We start from the raw sequence: 25,535 nt of genomic DNA on the forward strand, positions 1-25,535 counted from the left end.
ACTAAGGTGAAAAAAATATGCCTTTCACACAGTGAAAAATATCATGACTTTGTGCTTATAAACTCAAATCAAAGAGAAAACCCATAAAGTTCTACTCAGCAAGACAAATAAAAGTTCATTTTCTCAGAGTTCAATGTTTTATAAGTTGGAAAGATAAATAGTGACATACTAAGGCTCATGTATTTCTTTTTTGGAAGGTGACTGGAAGAAAAACACATTAGTGAATTTTACTGCAATCTAATTGTTCATTACATCTAATCTTTCTGTTGTGCACTCATATCCAGGACTCTTAGAAAACATTCTGTGGCACAGCTGGTCAAGTTTCACAAGCCCAGCCCCAGCTCTCAGAACTTCCAGAGGAGACAGGTAGGGAGGAATGGTATTTGCTACACTGTCATTGTCAGCTAAAAAACTGACTGCTTGGGCACCTGGGTGCCTCAGTTGGTTAAGCGACTGCCTCCGGATCGAGTCCCGCATTGGGCTCCCTGCTGAGCAGGGAGTCTGCCTCTCCCTCTGACCCTCCTCCCTCTCATGCTCTCTATCATTCTCTCTCTCTCTCAATAAATAAATAAAAATCTTTAAAAAAAAAACCTGCTTATAGTAACCACTTTTCCTTGGGCTCAAGCTCTCTGTTCAGAGTGTTTGAAGACAGAATCAGTGAATTTGTTATTTTGGCGGGGGGGGGGCACGCTCAGAAACAGCTGAAGGTAAATGAAGGCTAAAAGTATGGATTTCCAATATGGCTATATCTGCATCCAAATCATCGGTCTGATATTTACTCTATGACTTTAGATGAATGGTATATGCTCTTTTAAGCCTCAGTTTCCTCTTCTGAAAAGCAGAGATTAAACAGACTATCTGCAACAGTTACCGAGAAGATCAAGTTGTAGGCTTTGGGGGAGTCTGCGACATATGATCAGATATAAAACAATGTAAAATTGGGGCGCCTGAAGTGGCTCAGTTGTTAAGCGTCTGTCTTCGGCTCAAGTCATGATCCCAGGGTCCTGGGATCAAGCCCCGCATCGGACTCCCTGCTTGGCGGGAAGCCTGCTTCTCCCTCTCCCACCACTCCCCCTGCTTGTACACTCTCTCTCTGTCTGTCAAATAAATAAATAAAATATTTAAAAATAAATAAATAAATAAAAATTAAAAAATAAAACAATGTAAAATTTTTCTCTTCCTATGAACCACACTCTGCAGTGAAGAAGAAAGAAGGCTTCCCGGCCCTCTGCCACCACTTTTTGGGGTACCATTACAAGAATATTTCCAGGTAAAATCACTCCCTCAGAGACATAGTCTGTAAGGGGTTTCAGAAAGTGAGATACAAAACCTCTCAGGAGGAGCCCTGAGGTGTGAGGCTAAAGTGGACTGGATAAAAATAGCTGTCCTTACACCTGTCTTCAAGATCACCCAGGGGCCCTGGGTGGCACAGTCGGTTAAAGTGTCCAACTCTTGGTGGTGGCTCAGGTTCTAATCTCAAGGTCGAGAGATCGAGCCCCACATCCAGCTCTGTGCTCAGCATAGACTCTGCTTGAGTTTCTCTCTCCCGTTCCCTCTGCCCCTCCCCCCCATGCTCACTCACCCTCTCTAAAATAAATAAATAAGTCTTTAAAAAATATTTAATAAGATCACCTAGCATAAAAGATGTTGCTTAGCACCAAGGAGAAGGAAAAAGAGGAAAAATGGGATCGTTAACTCCTAGTAAAAGTGCAAGTGCTGTCACCCCAGTCCTCGAGGTGTTCATGGTCAGAAGAGAGTCTAGCAGAGGCAACTACATGTTACACAGACTTTGTAATTATTTTGAGCTTCATAATCCATCAATCATTTTAGCAAATTTCTTTTGTAGGAGGCAAGTTGAACCGTCCTTATTTTGAGCCGTATCTCATTTCCCTACTAGCCCCTTTAAGGCAGAGGAACATTCTTTTCTTCCTGAAGACTAGACTAGTACTTTTTGTACAACTGAGAAACAGAGGAAAAGTCCCCTCTATCTTCTTCCTTCAAACCTTCATGGATCAGGAATCCTCACCTTGAAGCCCCACACTCAGATACTTGTTGAGACATCTGAAGAAAGCCTGTCGCTGAGGCACGGAGTAGAAATCAGTATAACATATCATTTCTCCTCTAGTGTTTTTCAGATAAGTGTTAGTGGCTCCAATAAATCTGGGTCTTCAATTCTCACCTAAGTCTTATGTTAGCTTGGTCGTCTTTAGCATCTCTATGGTGCTATTCCATCTATGAAAACACCCCTGAAACATTTTTAAATAAGCTGATAAATATTACTGCATTATCCCCCTTGAGTGGGTATTCTGATAGGTGTTTGATAATAGAACAAATCCATTTTTGGATTTGTAGAGCAATTTTGTATTGAGAACAATATGTTCAAAAATCTTAATTTCTGTGCTTTCTTTCTCCCTCAGGGAAACATTTTCTTTTAAGTGTGGGAAGCCTTGAAAGTAGTCTAGCTTAAGGAAAAAAAATAAAAAAAGTCTTATTAAGTAGCAATAGTTCATATTCTGTATTTCTTGTGATACATAAAGGTATTTTCTGCATTAAAACACAGAGAACTCTATTTGATATGTTTCTCACAGCAATGGAAGGACATGTATTTCTGCACAATATCTTACTTTTGATAAGACCTAAGCACCATAATATTCAAAAGTTTTAAAGGGGCCTGGGTGGCTCAGCTGGTTAAGTGTCTGACTCTTGATTCTGGCTCAGGTCATGATCTCAGGGTCATGAGATGGAGCTCCAAGCTAGGCTCTGAGCTGGTTGTGTAGCCTGCCTAAAATTCTCTCTCTGCCTCTCCCACTAGCCCCCCCACCCCAAAAAAAAGCTTTAAAAAATAGTCATTGGAAAAAATTACAAACAATAAATTACTGTTAATAATTAGGCAACTTTCTTCTTTTGAGGGCTTGTATCAGCTTTTCTTTTGCTGAATTCTATAAATTTCAGATGTATTTCTCCATCTTGCTTGTGTATCCCTGTTCCACTTTATCTTTAAAACTACATATTTTAATTGATCAGTATTCCACTCACTTCAAGTTCCAATTTCTTTTGTTAAACCACCACCATGGAATCTACAGAATGTTGGGTACTAACACTTCCTTTCTCCACCCAGTGCCTACCACCAGTGTCAAGCATGGACACAGCTTCAACCAACCAAGGAATTTTTTTTTTCCTACATTTAAAGTCATATGTATGGGGCGCCTGGGTGGCTCAGATGGTTAAGCGTCTGCCTTCGGCTCAGGTCATGATCCCAGGGTCCTGGGATCGAGCCCCGCATTGGGCTCCCGGCACAGCCGGGAGCCTGCTTCTCCCTCTCCCTCTGCCTCTTTCCCTGCTCATGCCCTCTCTCTCTCTCTCTGCCTGCATCTGTGTCTCAAATGAATAAATAAAATCTTAAAAAAAAGTCATATGTATGAATGCATTTCTTACCTGACTAAGAATACGGCCACATTTCCTTCCTATTTTTTCCACCAAATCAAAAATTGGAAAATTCCAAGTATTTAGCTGCTCCATAATTGAGTCCAAGTTATCCATGACAAGAGGTTCAGGAGCAAGAATTGGCTTGTCCTATAATGAAGATGAAAATATTTTAAGAACATGCAGTTTTTCTACAAAGCAATTTGTGCTTTGGTAAGTTCAGCTCAACAACTGAGTTTATAAAAATAAATGACTTAAAACCTCAAGGTAAATGAGTGATCTTAAAAAAAAAATCAAGATGAACAAGACATTGATCTCCACGTTAGGAAAAAAGGTCCTCATGCTATTTCAGATCACGAATTTTGCATATTAGGTGCCTATTGTTGGTTCATATATGCTACAGAAGAAAAATGGATGTTTCTTTCATAAGTTAATGTAATTGCTTTTCCCCTGTTGTGAGGTTCTTAAATAAAGATTCAAGGACTTCAGAACACACTGAAATCATATGTAAGTTTATCTCCTTATATGTTTATGTAAATTTTTCTGGGAAGATTCCTGGCTTATATTGGACTCTCAAAAGAAACCTGTGAGTGGGGAGGAGTTAATCACTCCCTACTCTACTTGGCCAAATTTATATTATTGCTTCAAAATCAGCATTGATCCTATGGGATAGGATGATAATTGCCACATTTTTCATAGATTTTAATTTAGTTCATGCGATGTATGGTTTCCAAAGAAACATGGACCATGTTAATGTAAAGAGATTTTATAATTGGTCCCAAATGAGGACATTCTTGAGTACCTTTACCAAAAAAATAAATAAAAAATAAAGACAATGAGGACTAGGAAACATACAAATTACTTTATCTGGCGATCTCTTTAAAAGTATAAATGGTAAATCAGATACAAGAAAAATGATAATAGCAGCAATTGATAATTACATGATAGCCAACTATTTTTTTAAATTATTTTTTTATTATTATGTTCAATTAGCTAGCATATAATACATCATTAGTTTTTGATGTAGTGTTTCTATTTGCTGCCTCCCTGAAATTAACCTGACTCAAATACATGCTTTTATCCTCTTTAAACGGATCTCTATAAACACACAAAGTCCTCCTTAAAGGCTATTTTAATGGGTAGTATGTCTAGTTCAATATCATAAGGAAAATAAATCTTGGCACACTTTCTCAATGAAGGAGGTGCTAGAGGAAAAAAAAAACAGAAGCCCTAAGACAACTAAGATATTTTATTTTTATTGATTGATATTTATAAAATATTGCTTCGCTGGATGAGATAATTTTCCCTATGCATACCTACACTTTTAGATTCTAGGATTAAGAAGTATCTGTAATCACTTGTGGAGATAAGTACTTACATTCTTAATCACTAAATAAGAGAATCATGAAGAGATCAATAAAACTTGGATAAGGAAAAATTATACTGATACATAGGGATATGGTTATAAGGCATGTGTGATCCAAGAGAGACACATCTGTAAATCTAATGATTCAGGGATCTATTTCTAAGTCAATTTCTGTCACAGAAGGCAATTTCTCAGGTAAAGGAATGAGCAAAGTGATATGGAGCTACCAGGAATATCATGGCCTCTGGCGCATAGGGGCCACAAGCAGAAGCTTTCCTTAGAGGCTCCCTCAGGCACTCAGTCTCATCTTCGTTCTGTACAATATCACTGCTATCACTGTTGTTGTTGGTTTCATAATCAGAGGTAACTTGAGTAGTGTCATCTGCAATGGAAAGAGAACAGATTATGAAACTTGCAAATGGAAACAGGGGTCTCATTTGAGCGAATATTCCTAAAATGCATATGGCATATACCGTGCTTAGGGACATACTGCTTTCATGAGCTTGCTTACACATCAAGAATGCAAGATTGTAAAGTGGGAAAAAAGTACTTTTTTTAAGATTTTTTTTTTTTATTTATTTGAGAGAGACAGAACAAGCAGGGAGAGGGACACAGGGAAAGGGAGAAGCAGGCTCCCTGCTCCCCTGATCGACATGGGGCTTGATCCAGGAACTCCGTGATCATGACCTTAGCTGAAGGCAGCTGCTCAACCGACTGAGCCACCCAGGCACCCAGAAAAAGTAGACATTTTTTAACCCAGTGAAATAGACAGGATTATGATCTGTGATTTATATGACATTCAGTAATTCCTCAGTAATAATGCTTAGATCAGCAGCAGTTTATACTTTTTAAAAATCCTGTAACTTTGTATTTCTTTTTCCTTTATGCATCTCCCAACACACTAAACCACTGAGTAGCTAAGTCAAGAATGGGCACAAGGGGAGGAGAATTTGAGTTGACACCCAAGTACTAAGTGGTCTGTAGGACATGGCATAATAGCATGTGCTTAAGGGCCTGGGAGATCTTACGTCTCCAATCTTGATCCCTCGGAATCTGTGGCTTTCTTTCTTACCTGCCTCTTCCATTGTCTCCCATTTCAGTCAGCACTAAACCATGCTAACTAAAGGCCCAATCAAGCACTATCAATTGTCTGTAGAACATGCTTCTGGGGCAAAGACCTCAAAAGAAGCTTCTCATGGCTGAGTAAGGGCCTGAATGGTTTACTGAGTGAGTGCCATGTGCTGGATGGCACAAAAGCGCTTCATTTGTGCTAACTTATTTAAACCTACACAATCCTACAAGGCAGGTATTATTGCACATCACTGCATTACTCATGTCCTCACGTGCAGAAAGCAAACTGAGGCACAGAAAGGATAAGTAAATTGTTGAAATTTTGCCACATGAATTTGAACTCATGAAATCTGACCCTAGTTCCTATATTCTTTACTGTTGATGAAGTCTAGCTTTTTTATTTTCCCCGTATGGTTATTGCTAAGATTCCTATGCAATCTTTGCCTTCCCCTAAGTCATAAACCTATCTTCTTTCGGAAGCCTACTGTTTTAGCTTTTACATTTAGGTCTGTGCTCCATCACAGAATGATGTTTCATATGGTGTGAAGTAGGGGGTGAAATTCATTTTTTCCAACCCTACTGGAATGCTCTGGCATCGCTGTTGAAAATTCAGAGTAGAGGTGGGTCTAATTTGGGGCTTTCCATTCTATTCCCTTGGTCTATCTGCTGTGCTCAAAGCCTGCACCACACTATCTTGATTACTGCCGCTTAAGTCTTGAAGTCAGGTCATGTATTTCCTCTAACTTTGTTCTCCTTCCTCAGTTGCTTTGGATGTTCTGTGACTGTTGTATGTCCTCATACACTGAGTATCTAATTTTTCTTAAGTTGCTAGTGAATAATGGCTTTTGTTATGTAGCCTATTGCCATCAGGAGCATCTTGTAGGACTTTTCTCATGCAATCTTTCTCACATACGAATGAGACACAGTATGAAAATCTAATTGACAAGTTTCAAACCCAGAATTTGTAGGAAAAAATGAAGAACACTCAAAGGTCATAGTTCTTTGTGAGACCACAAAGGTGATAAAGAAATACTCCCCATATTGTATCAGACTCAGTAGAGTCAAAGAAGATCAGGAACATAAAGAATGGAATATTCTGAGTCTTCAGAATGCTAAAATGTCAGAAAGAATTCTCCTTTTGATTTTTCCTTGCCTATGTTTCTTGACCTTTGTACATTGCCACAGCACACCATTCTTATAGGCAAATAATCAATATTTATTGAGTATGTATCACTAAATGCTGAAGTAGATAATTAAGAATCATTCTTACAAAGCGCTATCACCCTAAAGTCTGTAGTTCAGAGAAGCCAGGGGTTTTCTACCTTGCGAACTTTCAGCACTAACAAAATGAAGTCCCAAGAGTTGCATCAATAAAAATAAAATACTAATTATCATAGTAATGGCAGCAAACATGAACTATTGACAGTGACCCAGATACTATAAGTGCTTTATGTGATTTTTAAAAATTGAAGTATAGTTGACATACATTAGTTTCAGATGTACAACTTAGTGATTCAACAATTATATATATTATGCAATATTTCCCACAAGGGTAGTTAACATACAAAGTTATTACAATATTATTGACTATATTCCCTATGCTCTTCCTTTCATCCCCATGACCTATTTATTTTATAACTGTAAGCCTGTACCTCTTAATTCCCTTCCACCTATTTTGCCCATTCACTTCCTCCCCTCCCTTCTGGCAACTGCCTCTGCTACAAGTTGTTTCTGTTTATTTCTTTAGCCTCCACATATAAATGAAATCACAGGGTATTCATCTATCTCTGTCTGACTTATTTCACTCAGCATAATACCCTCTAGGTCCATCCGTGTTGTCGCAAATGGCAAGATCTCATTCTTTCTGACGCCTGGTAGTATTCCATCGTGTATTAGGTGTCCTCCATATCTTGGCCCTCGTAAATAATGCTGCCGTAAACATAGAAGTGCATCTCTCTTTCCGGATTAGTGTTTTTGTTACATGTTTTAAGTCATTTAATTCTTACAACAATCCTGTTTGGGAGGTACTATTATTATGCCCATCTACATACAGATGCAGAAACGGAGACACAGAGATTACAGATTAGCAGGTAGCCCAGTAAGGATAAAACCAGGCTCCGACACCTGTGTTCTTAACCTCTCCCTAACAGTGCCTCAAGAAAAAGCATTTTTCTATGCTTACAGTGATCTAAGCAGGGTATTTTTTCAGTCTGCAATGGAGACCTTCAGAGAGTATCCTAAAATGGATGACCCTCCAGTGTCCAAGATAAAATGACACTTCTATATAGTTCTATATATTGTATAAAATGACATCTAATTTAAAAATACATATACATTTGCGTATAGGTATTTAAAACCATTTTGGACGGCTTTGCATCAAAATCGTACCCATGATGAACTCTTAGGTAGCAGGATTAGGGATGACTTTACTTTCCTTCATTGTCTTTTTACATTTGTCATCTAAAAAATCAGAAGCATATGTTACCTTTTTGATTAGAGGGGGGGTAAAAAAAAAGTAAAGTGATTTCCATTTTGAGGAACAGAACCCAAAAAATTACCCGTTCTGCTTGGTGTCCGAATGGCTGCACTGCTTCCCTCCAGGGGCCCATCAGCAGGATTCCCTTGAGGATATGGTCTGCCACAGCTGAGAAATATTGGAAGAGCTGTAAGTATATTCTCTCTTTTCAAAAAAATTACAGGCACACACCGTCTATGTACACATGAAGACAGATGATAATCAAACGTTTCCACCTTCCACTTATTTGAAAAGAAAAAAGTTCATTTTGCTTTATGCATAGATGCTGATAGACAGTTTTCTTTTTAGTGAGAATGTAATCAATAGAAAGGATCAGAAGCTTCACTCAACGCTCAGCCTCCTTCACAGTTTAGAGCACATTTGAAACCACTGGCCAAATTTCGTTATATTATTTAGAGAATCCTGGGATAATCTGCTACTGCTCGTAGTGGTGATTTTGGAGGTGCTGAGGCATATTTAGTCAAAAATATCTTCCCCAATGCATTCTCTGTCGACCTGCCTAAAAGCCTCATTATTAGATTTATTTCCATGGCTTAAGACATTTTATGCACAAAGACCCCTTTAAGGTTGCATATGTGGAAATAGAATGACAGCATATTAATTTTCTTTTTTTGCCGCAAAATAAAAATTAATTCCTTTTTCAAGATTGATCAGTCACCTGCTAAGGCCCAAAGGAAATGAACAAAGTAGAGGTACACTGTGACGGAGAGTGAATGGAAGATTGACTGCAGAGAAAAAAACAGGCCAAGGGGGTATACTGTGAGTAATCGAGAAAAATGAACATACTGGAGAGTCCGAGCTCTTTAACAGAGGACATCAGAGGAGGTAGGACACTTTTGTTTTCTCAACAGTTTTGACTGCTTTATAAATTAAAAAGCAACCCCACAAATGGCCTGGCAAGTTTCTTCTCTCACTTATCTTGTTCAGAGACTCCATGGTTAGATTTCAATTCTGGCTTTTGCTTCTGGGTTCTTTTCTTCTGCCTAATATTACAAAGGGTCTCAGAGGGTTTTTGTTTGTTATTTAGCCACAGAGTACTCACTCTAAAAGGAAAAGATATGAAATGGTTTATAATTTATTAAATGTCTCATCGCTTTTATTTTCCCTCACTTGTGCTTATATATGTGTTGTAGAGATAAGCATCTGCCAGTTAGAGAATATTTTCATCCTGAGTAAATTTATTTTCAAGCCTTAAACATAAGGGGAGAAGCATCCCATGCAAAATATTTCTAATTATGAGATCCCATCACTCTGATTTAGGGAATCGAAAGAAAATGACAGGACCAAAGGAAAAAGCAAGCAGATACAAATGATGGGCTTACATTCTTGGGTGACACGTAGATGGAGGGTTTATTAGTTTTAAGGATTTTCATTGCAAGATAATACTTAAAAGGAACACTTAAATTAGTAATTCAAATATACTACCTCTTATGCCAAAAAAACAGCTTGTTGCATAGACATTACAGAAGCCAAAAGACTGGGATTCAACGCCAAACCCTTCGAGTTCAGCAGGGGAAACCACAATAATTAGTCGTGTGTTTCTGGAGCTCTCTGTGCCGACATGGGTGGCTGCCTTGAAGGCAATAATAGAACGTGGTTTGAATTACAGATTTATAAAGCCCAAACAAATAAAAGACACACTACTGGATTTATAAACATTACTGAACAAGTAGGCAGTGAAATTCTCTTGTTTTTCTCCAAAATCTCTTTTACAAAAATCCCATTACATTCTTCCTTCTAAGAGTACAAAAAATAGACTGTGAGGAGGAAAGCTGTGGGAGTGGTAGAGCTTTTCGGAACATCTCTGCTTTCTTTAGGCAACTTATTTCCCACAACTTTGGAGCCCACGGTGGGAGAGTCTCCCTAGAAATGCTGGAAGCAGATGTCCTTGATGTCGATTATTACTCCACTGAGCTTCATCTTGGCTTGGGATGCATACCACAAAAACATGTTTCCTAAGGATGTTCCACCACACACTTGCTCCATGGGCAATTACTGTGTGTTAACCTAAAAAAATTGGTTCTGTGGTCAGATAAATTCAGAAAATGCTACCTGAGACAAAAATCAAGAGGTTTTCTTTTTGCAGGACTTCTCAGAGCTTTTAATAAAGTGATGTGTGTTATGAATCACTGATCTCAGATCATGCTTTTTGTGGGGGGGGGAGGGGAAAGACGGGATTAATATTCCACAGAAATTATTTTATTAAAACAGCCCTCATAGGGTAACAGGATAACTTTGGGATGGTAAAATAACTTTTTAGTCTGGCCCTGGACAAATAAACTAACAAAAATGATTTTCCCTTTTAAAATATTTGTAAAGAGAAAAGAAGTAAAAATAAAGATTAGAAAAAGAAAGAGCCTTCATTTAGAGTTTATGACTAAGTGATTTGAAAATGGTATCTGTGAAGCTTAAAATGGAATATAATAATCAAATCTAGCTCTGTGAACCAGTGCTATTTGTAACTCATTTACTCAAACGGTTATCCTCATTAACCTTAGCCAAGAAACAGCATTTTGTTCAAGGCACTCTCATGACTACACTTAGGGTAAAAACACTTAACTCTTCTAGTTAAAAGAATACTGTAATGCTTTAAAATCAACTCTTCAAGATGAAGCTATTACTAGAGAACAAGAATACGGTAATCAGTTAAGAGGAGGGATTTCCTTCTTTATGACAATGTTGGCAAAATAACTACTCCTGCCTTGCGACGCCTTTTTTTCTTATCCTCTGTGAAAAGACATCACTTTCTATTTCCAATTCTATTTAGAAGTGATAGACCAGTACAAGCCAATTGCTTAATTGCCTTTAGAGACCCACTTGAGTCTAACCATGGTGCGCCATGTGTTATCTGAACATTTTTATTTATTTACTTGTTTAAGATTTTTATTTATTTTTTTAAAGATTTTTTATTATACATTTATTTGACAGAGAGAGACACAGCGAGAGAGGGAACACAAGCAGGGGGAGTGGGAGAGGGAGAAGCAGGCTCCCCGCTGAGCAGGGAGCCCGATGCGGGGCTCGATCCCAGGAGCCCGGGATCATGACCTTAGCCGAAGGCAGACGCTTAACCATCTGAGCCACACAGGCACCCCTAAGATTTTTATTTTTAAGTAATCTCTATACCCAGCGTGGGGCTCGACCTCACAACCCCGAGATCGAGAGTTTCATGCTCTTCCAACTGAGCCAGCCAGGCGCCCCTATTTACACATTTTTAAAGTGGGGATTGCAAACTTAAAATATCCTTAAAATGGATATAAAATCCTCCTTGAAGAGCAAGTAAAATATATTCCAACAGAATATGTTAAATTACTTGATATGATTTCTTAATTATTTGCTTTATGCATTCTCCATTAGTAAGCAGAGGAAATATACAACTACGTATTTTTCTATCATCTCCAAAGGTTAGCTGTGTGGGCTCTATGGACTCTAAGCTTTTTATTAACAGGAAACCATGGAAAAAGCAAGTTTCTACTCAAGACAAATCACATTATCCTATACTTACTTTCCTGTCAACTTCTTTGGCAAACCTACCTGTACAGAGCTGTGCAGCCTGGTGGTGAGTGCTCCTAAGAGGAACACTAGTCATAGTTTTCGGATGGGTTAAATACCAGTTAACAATGTAAAATCCTTACCTGCTACATATAACAGGTGGAGGGAGGATCTGAGGAGACAGGTCAGGGGCACTCTGAGTACAAGTTAATGCCCTGTGAGAACCTAGGCCTTGTCTGGCAGTCGTGTTGGCAGATTCTGGAAGCCGCACTGCAGCAATTTTGCTGACTGGGCTGTTGGCAGGAGTCCCTTGGGGGGGTGAGGAACAGGGTGATGAAAGAGGTGAAATTTTAGCTAGGGCACCTAGAAAGAAAAAGAGTTTTTAAATCACTGAGTCAAATTTTTTTTTTTTTTTCAAAATCAAAACTGCAACTCTTAAACTTCACCTTGGACCCCCATTTACTCCATCAGGACCACATGAGTACTCAGGCTGGGTGGGGAGCTGGCCCTCTCTGCCCCCATCTGGAGACAAGGTGTACAGTGGGGGGGTGTCTCCACTGCATGAAAGGCGAAGAATGAATCATCACAAAAAAATCAGTGGCAATGCTGGCAAATCCAGTTGAAGCCTTGGCGTCCTGGAGTAACTTCAGGACAGAAGGACATTATTTTTGTTTCTTCTTGTCATTCTGACATAATGATAATAATTAAAACTTCCTCGTGTGCTTGCCTTCTCCTAGGTTGTAGAAATTTTTAGCAGTCACAGGATCTGCTATTGTTTTAAACATTAACTTATCTTAGCTGAGTTTGGCAGGTATCCAATAATTAAAATATATAAAGAAGACAGATTTTTGAGAGGCAATTACCTTGAGTAACCATCGACATTTTTGGTGAAACCATCTTATTTGTGTGAAACAGGGCTCTGATCAGAGTCATTTCTGAAGAAAACATTTAAAAATGGAAGACAATCCGCTTCAGATTAAACAATAGGCCTCAAGCCTAAATTTTAAGTGTTGGTATCTGTGCCAAACTGTGTTTATTCTTGATTGTGAAAATTTTACAGAAAACTGGATTAGATTTCAAAGTGCTGATACTCGAGTACAAGGACGAGATCTTTTGAAGTTCCGCTCTCCCAAACACAGAGAAGGCAGCCCGCACTTAAAACTGAAGAGAGCTCTATCTTCTGAACAGCCATCTGCCTACTGGTTTTCAGCATTGTAGGGCCCAAAAACCTACTGTAAGGCAAATGAAATGAAATCATTCATTGTTTTCTATTTCTCACCACTTGGGGGGAAAATGCAGAGCCGGCAGCTCTCCCATCATCAGATAATATGTGTGGGGAACTGACAGCTGGCTGAGTTTGCTCCCAACGTCCGGTTCTCTCAGAAGTTTTATTTGTTACACCCAAAGATTTTCTGGTCCACTGAAAGGAATATTAAACTTGCTGAAGGGCTTTTGTAATTTTTCCGTTTCTTGCTGGCACCGTTATTTCTTTTGTTTTGTTGTACCAGATGAGAAATCCTGCTCTTCCTCTGATAAGTCTGGAGGTCGGCAGCCCTCTTATTCCTTTGCTCAATATTTGTATTGTTGATTCCTGATGGAAAGATCAATCCCTTGCCTTCATCCGTAAAACAAACTACTCAGACACAGAGAGGTAAAGAACCTTCCCAGGGTCGCAGTGCTAATAAGTAGGAGAATACGGAGTGAGCCCAGCTGTTCTTAATGAAAGTGGTTTTAGCCCATACTGCTCTCAGAGACTGTCCAAAGAGGAAGAAAAATCTATCATCTGCTAGGCAGCATTTGCACTGCACTTGATAATGACACAACTGTTTTTCATTTTGATTTCTATTTCTATTGAAAAGATTTAGCTGTTGTACCAAAGATACTGACAAACCTGCACTTGTACATAATGTCTTAAACCAAAACAAAAAAACAAAACAAAACAAAAAACAACTCAAAAAACAAAACAAAAAAAACTCCCACTAAATTCTTAACTCAGAGTTTCCCAAAGAACCTATCATTGTGTGCAACAAAGTGGGTTACAGGCACTCTGTGAAGTACTAATGGTTATACTTTTTTTGAATATTTTATTTGGAAGCTTCAGAATACATTCAATTTTTAATATTATCTCTAATATTTTATAATTAGATTTCATTGTAATTTTACAAAATGAAGGAAATAAAATTTTCATCAAGCTCTAAATCCCTTCCCATTTCTCCACTGCCCTGTAACATTATTGTATTCACATGTATTATTTTACAAATAACACATCAGGCTCTGATGCAAAAAGTTTGGAAAGGGCTAGTTTAATTCAGACTATTTGTTAGATTATGGCCAATTGAGTCTTCAGATAATCTTAGGAAAGCAGTGTAAACATTAAGGAGTGGGCTGACGGTGCAGCATTGTATAAAGAAAGTATCTGCACAGAGTAATGATCTGTTTGTTCAACAAATATTGATTGTGTGCCCCCTTCCAGAGACTAAGGATGCTATGGTGACAATAGCACATTCCCTGCTGTCATGGAGCTTCCATTCTCTTGGATGAGCCAGAAACTTAAAAAAGAGGTGGAAGAGGAGGAAAAGGAAGGAAAAAGAGAAGGAAGGATAAAAAGAAAAGATATACAATGGACTATTACTCAGCCATCAGAAAGGATTAATACCTACCATTTGCATCCACATGGATGGAACTGGAAGGTATCATGCTAAGTGAAATAAGTCAATCAGAGAAAGACAATCATCATATGGTTTCACTCATATGAGGAATATAAGAAACAGCACAGAGGATCATAGGGGAAGGGAGGGAAAATTGAATGGGAAGAAATCAGAGAGGGAGCCAAACCATTAGAGACTCTGGACTCCGGGAAACAAACTGAGGGTTGTGGAAGGGGAGGTGGGTGGGGGGATGGGGTAGCTGGGTGATGGGCATTAAAGAGGGCTCGTGATGTGATGAGCACTGGGTGTTATACGCAACTGATGAATTATTGAACTCTACATCTGAAACTAATGATTTACTACTACTATATGTTGGCTAATTGAATTTAAATAAAAAAAAGAAAAGAAACCCAGGTATTTATAATGTCTAAAGAAAAATAATTGTAGAGAATATAGAACAGAGAACAGAAATGGTCTAGGGGTAAAATTTGAACAGAGCCTTGGTGAAATAAGACATTTAGACAAGTACTGGGGGAAGCATGTTCCAGAAAGAAGGACCTACCTGGGGGGTGTCAGAGGGTTAGTCGGGAGGTCAGTGTGGGTGCAGTTTAGCGAAGGGGAAAGAGGGGCAGGGAACGTGGCCAGAGAAGCTGCTGGACAAGGCTGTAGAGGGCCGAGAGGCCAAGGCAAGACTTTAATTGTTGTTTATTTTGAAAAAGAGACTTCTGATAGGCATTGCTTCAGGCAATTCTTTAATTATTTTGATAGCTAATTGTGAATTTTTGAAAGTCTTCTACCACTTTTTTCTTTAATAGATCAAAACCTATGGGAACAGTGCCTACATCTGTCTTATTAATACAACATATTTTCTAAAGACAATTTATGAGAGAAGTGATTTTTTTCGTTGCTAATTCTTTGTAGCTGCCAGCTGATAGTCTCAGAGAAATGCAATTCACTCTTAAATATGAATTTAAAAATCCCCTCAATGATTAGAGTTCTTGGAACTCATGGATTAACTAAATTTAAACAAATAGCAGACCTTAAGACTCCAAATTTACTGCCTGGGATGAAATTTAAAATAAACCTTGTAACGGAGGAAAAGCACTTTGCTTCTGTAGTACTGTTAGTCTACATACTTGGAACACTTTTAACAAGCATGAGTCTTGGCAACAACTATGAAAAGAGGAATATTTGCTCTGTCACCAAGATGGCAACATAGGATGTGCCCGACTTAGCTTTCCCTCATAAGAGCAACGAACAACTACTCAAGAACAAGACACCACCGAGAGAGTCCTGGAACATGGGGGTGAGACTGAAGCATGCCCCTGCACCACAGAGACCATTACAGACTGCATTAGAAGGGTTACAGAAGAGACCACAAGTTGACCACACTGCCGCACCCCCAGCCAGCACAACACTGCGTGGAGAAGTCTCTCCTGAGCCTCTGAGGATACCCAAGAGTAAAACTAGCACCCTCCCCCAAAAAAATTGTGGGTTGCTTTGTAGGAGCCCCTATTCTGATCTACACCATGGGAATTACAGGGGCATCTGTGAGGTTCCACCACTGGGAATCTGACTGTGATGGATAAAGGGGTAGGAGTTTGCAACAACCAGGACATAGATCTTGGCAGACCAAGTTCATACCTGCAATGCCCAAATAGTAATCTCAACCAGCAGCGTTGCTCATCTGAAGAACCAAGTTGGAGGCACACACTAATCAGTGAACTTGGTGGGTACAGATCTGTCTGATTCAGATTCTTAAGCAAGGAGTTGTCAGCCCTATAGCCCAGTATGTTCATACCCAGGCAAGGAGGTAAATCAAAGCCTCACCCATTGTGGAGAGTGTCTCCCAGCTCCATCTGACCAAAAGGATTGGTGACAATTCTCAGAAGCTGTGAGATCCAGCGGTCCTTGAGCCAAGAAGGGGGAGGGCAGCGTGGAACACCCAGGACAAAGCCAGTATGGGGTGTGGAGTGACCCCATCCTATGTACTGGCAGGGGGATTCATTCAGAGCTAAGGCTGAGGGTAGCTCCTAGCCCCTGTCTACCTGAGAACCTGTTTGGGAAACAGAAAGTAGCTGGAGTGACCCCTCCCCATCCTGCGCAGCAGGGAGCTGAGACATAGCCCCACCCACAGCAGAGTGTCTTTTAGCCCCAACTGACCAACTCCTGGAATCTGTGTGGTCTAGCAGCACTAGAACTGAAAGACGGGCAGGTGACGGCTTTCAGAACAAAGGCCTGTTTGGTAAAGGAGCCTGCGGTGTGGGACAGCTTGAGTTAAGACAACAAACAACCAGCTTTGTTGGCTTTAGAGCTGCTTCTCCTGCTGTGCCCAGGCAGGGAATATAATTTGTAGCCTCACTCATTACCGATACAACCTATAGCCTGTCTGACCAGGGAACCTAACCAGAGCACCTGGGAAGCTGAATAACCCATCAATAGCCTTATGTACAATGGCACTTGAACAGAGAGCACAGCCTGTGGGTTCTCCCATCTTCAGAGCAAAACTGATAGCCTCATGGAACTAGAGAATTCAATGCACACTCCAGCCTGATTCAGGTCCCCATACAACAAGCTGCACAGGTCTTGGGTCCCTACCAGGGCAGGGAAACTGATTCCATAACCCTGCTATTACTGAATACAGTCCTGACCATCTGGTAAGCCTGACCAGAGAATCAAGGCACTGCGAAGCCCATCCTACAGTTTCAGTTGGGTAGGGAACCAAGCCAGCAGCCCCATCCAACTGTTCTCAGCCAGTGGCACACCCCCTCACTCCCAACCTTAGAGCTTGAACATTTGCCTCACCCAAAAATAGACACAAGGGTAGGCCCTACCTGCCTAAGGACATCAGGAAGCACGCCTAGAAACAAACTGAGCTGACTGGTGAAGAACTGTCTCCGCAAAGTCTGGAAAAGAAACCTGATCACTCAAATGCGTAGATACCAACATACGATATCAAAGATCACAAAAACTCAGGTGAATATGACACCACTAAAAGGAACAACACATCTACAGAACAACCAGAAAGCAATGAACAAAATGGCAACAGTAAGTCCCTACCTATCAATAAATGCTTTAAATGTAAACAGATTAAAATCACCTATTAAAAGACACAGAATGGCTGAATGGATAAAAAAAAGAAGATCCAACAACATGCCGTCTTAAAGAGACTCACTTTAGCCTTAAAGACACAATAGACTGAAAGGGAAGAAAAAAGACATTTCAAGGAAATGTTAACCCCAAAAAACAGGAGTAGCAATACTTATATCAGACAAAACAGACTTTAACTAAAAATGGTAAAAAGAACAAAGAATATCTATAATGAGAAAAGGGTCATTGCAGCAAGAAGATATAACAATTATAAATATTTATGCACTCAACATTGGAGCACCTAAATACATAAAGCAAAAACCAACAGAGCTATAAGAAGAAATAAAATGTAATACAGTAATAGCTGGGGACTTTAATACCCCACTGTCCACAACAGATAGAGATCATCCAGAAAGAGAATCAATAAGGAAACAGCAAATTTGCACAACTACTATAGAACAAATGGACCCAACAGACATATATAGAATACTCCACCCAACAATAGCAGAATACACATTCATCTCAAGCACACATAGTCCATTTTCTAGGATAGACCACGTTAGGCCACAAAAAAGTCTTGGCAAATTCAAAAAGATTGAAATCATACCAAGTATCTTCTCTGACCACAATAACACAAACCTAGAAATCAGTAACAAGAGGAAGACTAGAAAATTCATAAACACAGGGAGATTAAACAATAGCTTCCTGAACAATCAATGGATCAAAGAAAAAAATGAAAAAGAAAATAAAAAAGTTTAAGACAAATGGAAACACAACATAACAGAAATTGTGAGCTACAGCAAACGCAGTCCTGATGGGGAAGTTCATGGCACAAATGCCTACCTTAAGAAAGATTCCGAATAAAAAATTAAATCTACGTCTTAGGAACTAAAGAACAAACTGAACTCAAAGTTAGCAAAACGTGGGAAATAATATAGAGCAGAAACAAATCAAGTAGAGAAAAGGAAAACCATAGAAAAGATTAATCAAATTAACAGGTGGTTCTCTGAAAAGTTACACGGGTTTTGGTAATGATTTGTTGAATAGGACACCTAAAGCACAAGTAATACAATCAAAACATGAATAAGTAGAGCTACAAACTAAAAAGCTTCTGCACAACAAAAGAAACTATCAATAAAGTGAAAAGACAAACTATGGAATGGGAAAAAATATTTGCGCACCATATATCTGTTAAGAGGTCATATCCAAAATATATGAAGAACTCATATAACTCATTAGCAAACAAACAACCCAGTTAAGAAATGGGCAAAGTATCTGAATAAACATTTTACCAAAGGAGATATATGAAAGGTCAATGGGTACATGAAAAGATGCTCAGCATCACTAGTCATCAGGGAAATGCAAATTCAAACCCCGATGAGGTATCACCCATGCCTGTTAGAATGGCCACCATCAAAAGGACAAGAAATAAATTCCGGCATAGGTGTGGAGAAAAAGGAACTCTTGTGCACTGTTGAGAATGTAAACTGGTGCTGCACTTTGGAAAACAGTATGGAGGATCCTTAAAAAATTAAAAATAGAACTACCATAATATCCAGCAATTCTGTATCCGGAAATATATCTGAAGGAAATGAAAACACTAACTAAAAAAAAAAAAAAATCTGTGCCCACATGTTTGCTGTAGTGTTATTTACAATAGCCAAGACACAACCTAAGTGTCCATCAACGGATGAATGGATAAATAAGTTGTTTTATATATATATATACACACAGTTGTTGTATATATATATACACACACACACACATATATATAATTAAATATCATTCAGCCATAAAAAAATAAGGAAATCCTAGGCTAATGTAAATGCTAGGTGAAATAAGTAAGAGAAAGACAAATACCATGTGCTCTCACTTACATGTGGAAGCTTTAAAACAAAAACACCAAACCCACAGAAAAAGAGATCAGACTGTGGTTACCAGAGGCAGGGGTAGGGGAAGGGGACTTAGAAGAAAGGAATCAAAAGGCACAAACTTTCAGTTATAAGATAAATAACTATTAGGGATGTAACGTACAACATGAAGACAACGGCTAACACTGTTGTATGATACACAGGAAAGTCGTTACGAGTGTAAACTGAGTTCTAATCACAAGGAGAACATTTTCTCCTTTCTCTTGTCTTTCTTTTCTTTCTATTTTATCTATAATGAGAAGATGGATGTTGTTTTAACCTATGGTGGTAATAATTTCACAGTATATATAAATCAAACCATCTTGCTGTATGCCTTAAATTTATACAGTGATGTATGTCAATTATTTCTCAATAAAACTAGGGGGGGGAAGCAGGGATATTTTTATACTGTAGGTGAGAAGATAAAGGTCTAAGCATATAAATTCCTTTTTTCCCAAACCAAACCACCGTTTCATCCAGTGTACATTATCTTTAATTTTTTTTAAAACAGAGAGCATTAGGAATGCTACAGAAAATGGGTACCTATTTATGTTGTTAGTCTTCCAGCAGAAAGAGAGATGTAAGTGCTGAAAATAACCAAATACTCTATTTCTAGAAAGGATACACTACAAATAAAATGATCTCAGATGCAGGAAGAGGATATTCCAGGAAAACAGGAGAAATACCCTTTTTGCAAGTCTTCAAGAACAAATCATATTCTAGGTGTTTTAAATGTAATCATGTATAAAGTTAGAAGGATTAACTTTATGAGCTTTGGAGTCTCATCCAATTTCATGCCGCATATTCACACATTTACACACGTACACACGTGGTGGGGGAGGATTCAAATAAATATGTATTCTCTCAATTTTATTTATTACTTTATATTTTAGTAATTTTAAGAAACTCTAGGAAAAAAGACATAGCTTATGAAATATAAATCTCTGAATGACTCAAACTGCCCTAATGTAAAAATACTTAAAATCAAAGCATTTAGAAATAAAAAAATTAAAAATATAACTTTAAAATTCTAAAATACCAACTCCTTTGAGTAATTCAGTCTTTAATTCCTTGCTTCTGAGAGCATGAGGAAATGTGTCAAAACCCTAGGAACTATGGGCAATTGAAGGGAGATGATAAACAATACTGGAGGAAAATTATCTAAGTGAATCCATCTGTTTTGTTCTGTAAAACTCTCTGTTTAATTTTAATTGAACAAGGAACCAGCATGTCTAATAAATGCATGTCTCTTTTCTATGCCCTCAGTGGACAGCCCTAATATTTTTCCAAAACAGAAAATGTATCTACTGTATGAAGAAGGCAAAAAGAAACACAACCCCCCCCCCCACACACACAGTGCCATAAAGTTCTCTCTCATTTCAGATTTTCTGTAGGAAACACTCAGTCTAACTTGCAGGTGTAGAGAGATCTGTAATCACTCTAAGAGGATTATAAGAATCTTATAAAAATTAAAAGAATCGGGGAAGGGTCTACTGCAAATGCAGTAAGTATAAACTGGAGGAGTTTTAAAAGCAGACTGACAAAGGCAGCTCTGCACTGTCAGTGGCTCATAATAAAAAGGCAAGATTAAAAATGTAAATTATATTTAAATGTCCTGTTTTTACGCTTTAATCAAAGGACTTCTATGTGATTTTACCCATTTATTTTATATTCGCAATTGCATAATAATTGGGTTTGTTCCAACTATTTAAATTAATGCTGATTGAGCTAGAGGATACACTGTTTCACTTACCTTGTGCAAAGAACAGATTTCATGAGTCCCCTCCGGAAACAGGCCACTTACCTGTGTAAATGTGTACCTGTGTTTATCTTCTATGCTTGCATCCCCCTACCTCTTTTGCCCATCGCTTCTCACTTTCCTCCTCCAACTCCCTTCACACTTTAGGTTCCGCTTCCTTATACTCTTTGCCACATAAAGGGGCTTTCCCTGGCTCCCTTCCACATAGGCATCACAGTCAACTACATCAAACACAGCACAACTACTTAGCCCAATCAGCACGACCACGCCATCACTGCAGGAAAAACAAAGGATTCAAAACAGCAGAGCCCATCGGATCAGGAAGAACTGTAACAGAATTTCAGCTGATTCTGGATGGGCTTTTTTCCCTTTTGGCAGACTTTCGGGGATTTGTTTAGTCGAATTCAGCATGCATACGATATGTTATTTTATAAACATTTAGCTCTGCTGTGACAGCAGTCTAAATATGTCACAATGCAAAATCCCCTCCCAAGTAATCACGATGGGGATACCTTATGTACTTAATGAGTGAGGCTCTCACCATGCTTGTTCTAATCTCTATCATCTGCCTTTGGGGTATGTTACACAGACATTGTTTTTTTTTTTTTTCTTTTACATTTCGTTCCTTCTTCTTGGCTATATATATGAATTGAAGAGTAGGACACAGAAAAATGAGGCTGTTCTTCATGCCCATTCCATTATTTGCTCCGTTATTTCCAGGGAATGCACTAACTATAATTTTCAGGTTCTTTTTTTAATTGACATATAATTGACATGGAATGTTACTTTCAGGTGTACAATGATTCAATATTTGTACACCGATTTTAGTATATGTGCTGCCAAAACAAGCACAATTTTCAGCTTCTTGACTTTACTATGTTGGTTATATTAATAATTTTAATTTTCTTACCTAAATGAAGGAACTGAGAGACACAAAACCAAATCCTTCCATTATCATGTACTTGGCCAAGGACAGGACCAAAAAATCCCAATTTTAAGTTACTTCAGTTTGTTGTCCTCAATATTTCCTAGTATAAAATCATTTGAACAAAAGAAAGGATTCAGGACTAATTGTGTGAGCTTGGGCAACTTACTTTCTATGCCTCAGTTTCTGTAACTGAGTCCTTTTCCCAAGCTACACAAGAACATAGAAGATTTAAATTCCTATTTCACCCCTTGAATTACATATTATATTTGCCTGATATTTTAATTCTTTCCTTAAATATTAAAAAGAAAAAAATACCAGGGCACCTGTGTGGCTCAGTCAGTTAAGCGTCCAACTCTTTCGGCTTAGGTCATGATCTCAGAGTCATGAGATTGAGCCCCACACTGGGGTCTGCCACACTGGGCATGGAGCCTGCTTAAGATTCTCTCCCTCTCTCTCTCTGCCCCTCCCCTCCTCACACTCTCTAAAAAAAAAAAAAAGAATAACTAAAAACATTTTTAAAAATTAAAAAAATTTTTTAAGTAAAAAATAAAAATACCTACAAATCTAGATATGTTATAATTTATGCATATAATGTTTGTTTGATAAACTCACGGTTTTCAAATGTATTTACTATTTTTATTAGGTCTCAGACCTCTTCTCTGCTACCACTTTTCTTTCTTGAATATATCTATCATAAACTCCTTCAGTTAAGATTTGGCAGGTGGTAAAGTTCTTACTTTCTGAAAATGGGATTTCATTCCTATATTGTTGTGAGAAAGATGTGCAAGATGCACAATTTCAGGCTATTACGTTCTCTCAGAACTTTGAAGAAAGTGATTCTACTGTGTTCTGATGCCCTTTATATTAGACAGTTCTGCTCTCAGACTGACCTGTGTTCTCCGAAATTTCCTTTTTCTTTGGCTGACTGTAAGATTTTTTTTTTAATTTGGTATTGTGTAGTTTAGCTATTTTGTGTCTATGTGTAAATTCTTTTTTTTTTCCTTTACTCTGCTCCTGTCTATGATGTGGTAGTTTATAATAAATCCATGCTTCTTCAAGAAGAAGAAGAAAAGTTGACTTAAAAAAAAAAAAAAGCTTTCAAGGCAAAACAATTCAGAAGGACTAGGTTCTGAGAGAGAGCAGAAATAAGATACCCCCAAAAGGGTAAGCCAAAGTCCTATGAACTGTTCTTCCCTTCACAGCATTATTTACTGACCATTATTAGCATGGAGCAAAAGGCTAAGAATCTAGGCAGAAGGATGCAGCTATTAGGGAAGCAAGTCAGCAGAAATTTTAGCAATGTCACGAGGCTAATGACATGAAAACTGGAGTTTGGGACTGCCGCCATGGTAGCCAGGACATGAAGATCTAACAGCCTAGTGAGAAGGGGGTGATTTTTCCCTGGAGCCATTTGGAAAATTCTTAAGCTGTATGAAGGAAGAAGATTAAGAACATAAGCAGGAAGCTACTGAAAACCTCATTAGAGTTTTCTACAGTGCTCAGAGGTTAAAAACTTCAAGTCAGAACATACCAAGAAGAAGAGGTCATAATAAATACCTCAGACTCTCAAGTGAGATTCTAGAAGGGGGCAATCTGGCAACAGAATCAGACAAAAACTATATTCCAGTTTTGAGTCAGCACAGATTCTGACTAAATGAAGTATTCTTTATCTAAATCATTCACTTTCCTACCTGAAATTTTACTGCTCTTAATTTTGATATCAATATTTAGATATTGATCTAAATCTATAAAAGAAATCTATATAAATCTATAAAGATCCCAGATATCATCCCAGATGGGAGAAATCACATCAAATTTCATTTTGTAGCAAACTTTAAGGCAAGGAAAACCTCCTGCCCACTGTGATGGTGGGTCTTTTGGTTGTTGACCTGTGGGCTTTTCCAAAGGGCTCTCAAAGATCCTGAACTGTATTTTCTCCCAATTTAATTACCTCTTCCTTTCAGTGTATATATATATATGGGGGGTGAGTGGCATAAAGAGTTACTTTGAAAAAACTAGTAAATTAGAGTAAATGAAGCATTCCCTTGAACTTCTGAAAAATAATTTTAACAAACACTAAAAATAAAACTGAAATTTGGGAAGTACATCATTAGCTTTTACATTATAAGATGATGCTTCCAGAGGTTATCATAAATGGTGACACCGATTTCCTACTCACCCAGTAAGTTCAAGACAGGGTATCTAGCATAGCAAACTTGAAAGAATCTATATCATCACATAAAGTGGAAATTTAAGGAACTAATTGGTTATTGAGGCTTTTTCTTCTTGGAACAGTCAAACCAAAGACATCCGAGTATGGATCCTCAGAATCTTGTTTCACCACTTAAGATTTAGTTTATTCCATGACTACACACTCAGTGAGTATGAACTCTTTTCCCAACACATTACTAACCTGGTCGATTTGGCTTTTTTGAGTTTACATGGTTAGCTGCAGAAACAGCATAGGATGAAGTGAAGGATCTGCTTTTGGTGAGGGTCATCATCACTGGGTTATTCCAAGAATCAGGACTAACAGCACTATAAAGACACAGCATAAAAATGAAGAAATTATTCATCAGTTATTGGGATAGATCTTGCCAGAATGCAATCACCATTTCCATAATCGGTTTGCCAATCTGAGTCATGGTCCCAGTTCAGTGACAGGACCACTTTACATCCAAATGAAAGAATAAGTTATCTGAGCTCAGTTTCTGCTGCAGGGAGACAAGTTAGGCATCAAACATACTGGGTTGATAAAAGAAGAAGGAACTTTCCTATTTATCCAGTTAGTAGGAACCAGACATAATCATGTTCCTCATAGATCTTCTAAACCTTGACAAATGTATTAGTTAAGATGCAGGGGAACCTATATTAGTTATGAATATCATGATGCTCCTTTTATGCCCTTTACTATTTATTATTCTTGGTGTATCTAAATTAAAAAATTAAGTGCTTATGAAATTATTCAAAGACAATAGTCTTCGCAGTATTTTCTTATGAAGGAAGGGTTAGCAATAGGAGGCTTTTAGCCTACAATTTCTTTTGTGACCTAGGAGTTTTAATTTCTTAGTACATAATACAGTGAGTAGGTTATTACTTTTCTATGTCGACTTTTAAAAGACCTTAATATTAACTGCATTTTATTATATTTATGTATTTATTAATATCACAAAAAGTTCTATTATGAAGGCTAGCCTGAAAAATGCCTATTCCTTTTTTAATAAAAACATTTAAAATATGTTAATTTTGAAAAGTTTTATAAAATAGAGTACCTTTAATACCTGGGAAATTATATATTCCTTCTTCATATATTAA

At 38.1% G+C, this 25,535-nt stretch overlaps 1 protein-coding gene across 2 annotated transcripts in view; it reads right to left on the reverse strand.

The window, feature by feature from the left end:
• The window catches only part of PDE3A (phosphodiesterase 3A), a 316,118-nt gene that overhangs the window by 24,478 nt on the left and 266,105 nt on the right, over nt 1–25,535 (reverse strand). For both annotated transcript variants that reach the window (XM_025879891.2, XM_025879892.2), the window contains 5 exons: nt 24,634–24,758; nt 12,029–12,248; nt 8,419–8,504; nt 5,017–5,171; nt 3,436–3,573 (listed from right to left, as the gene is read on the reverse strand). In XM_025879891.2, coding sequence (XP_025735676.2) covers nt 3,436–3,573; nt 5,017–5,171; nt 8,419–8,504; nt 12,029–12,248; nt 24,634–24,758 — 724 coding nt within the window. The remainder of the gene's footprint in view (nt 1–3,435; nt 3,574–5,016; nt 5,172–8,418; nt 8,505–12,028; nt 12,249–24,633; nt 24,759–25,535) is intronic.

The sequence above is a fragment of the Callorhinus ursinus genome, unplaced genomic scaffold (assembly GCF_003265705.2).
Source record: "Callorhinus ursinus isolate GAN/ISIS: 27379988/994484 unplaced genomic scaffold, GSC_fseal_2.0 scaffold27, whole genome shotgun sequence".
In the NCBI taxonomy this organism is placed as follows: Eukaryota; Metazoa; Chordata; class Mammalia; order Carnivora; family Otariidae; genus Callorhinus; species Callorhinus ursinus.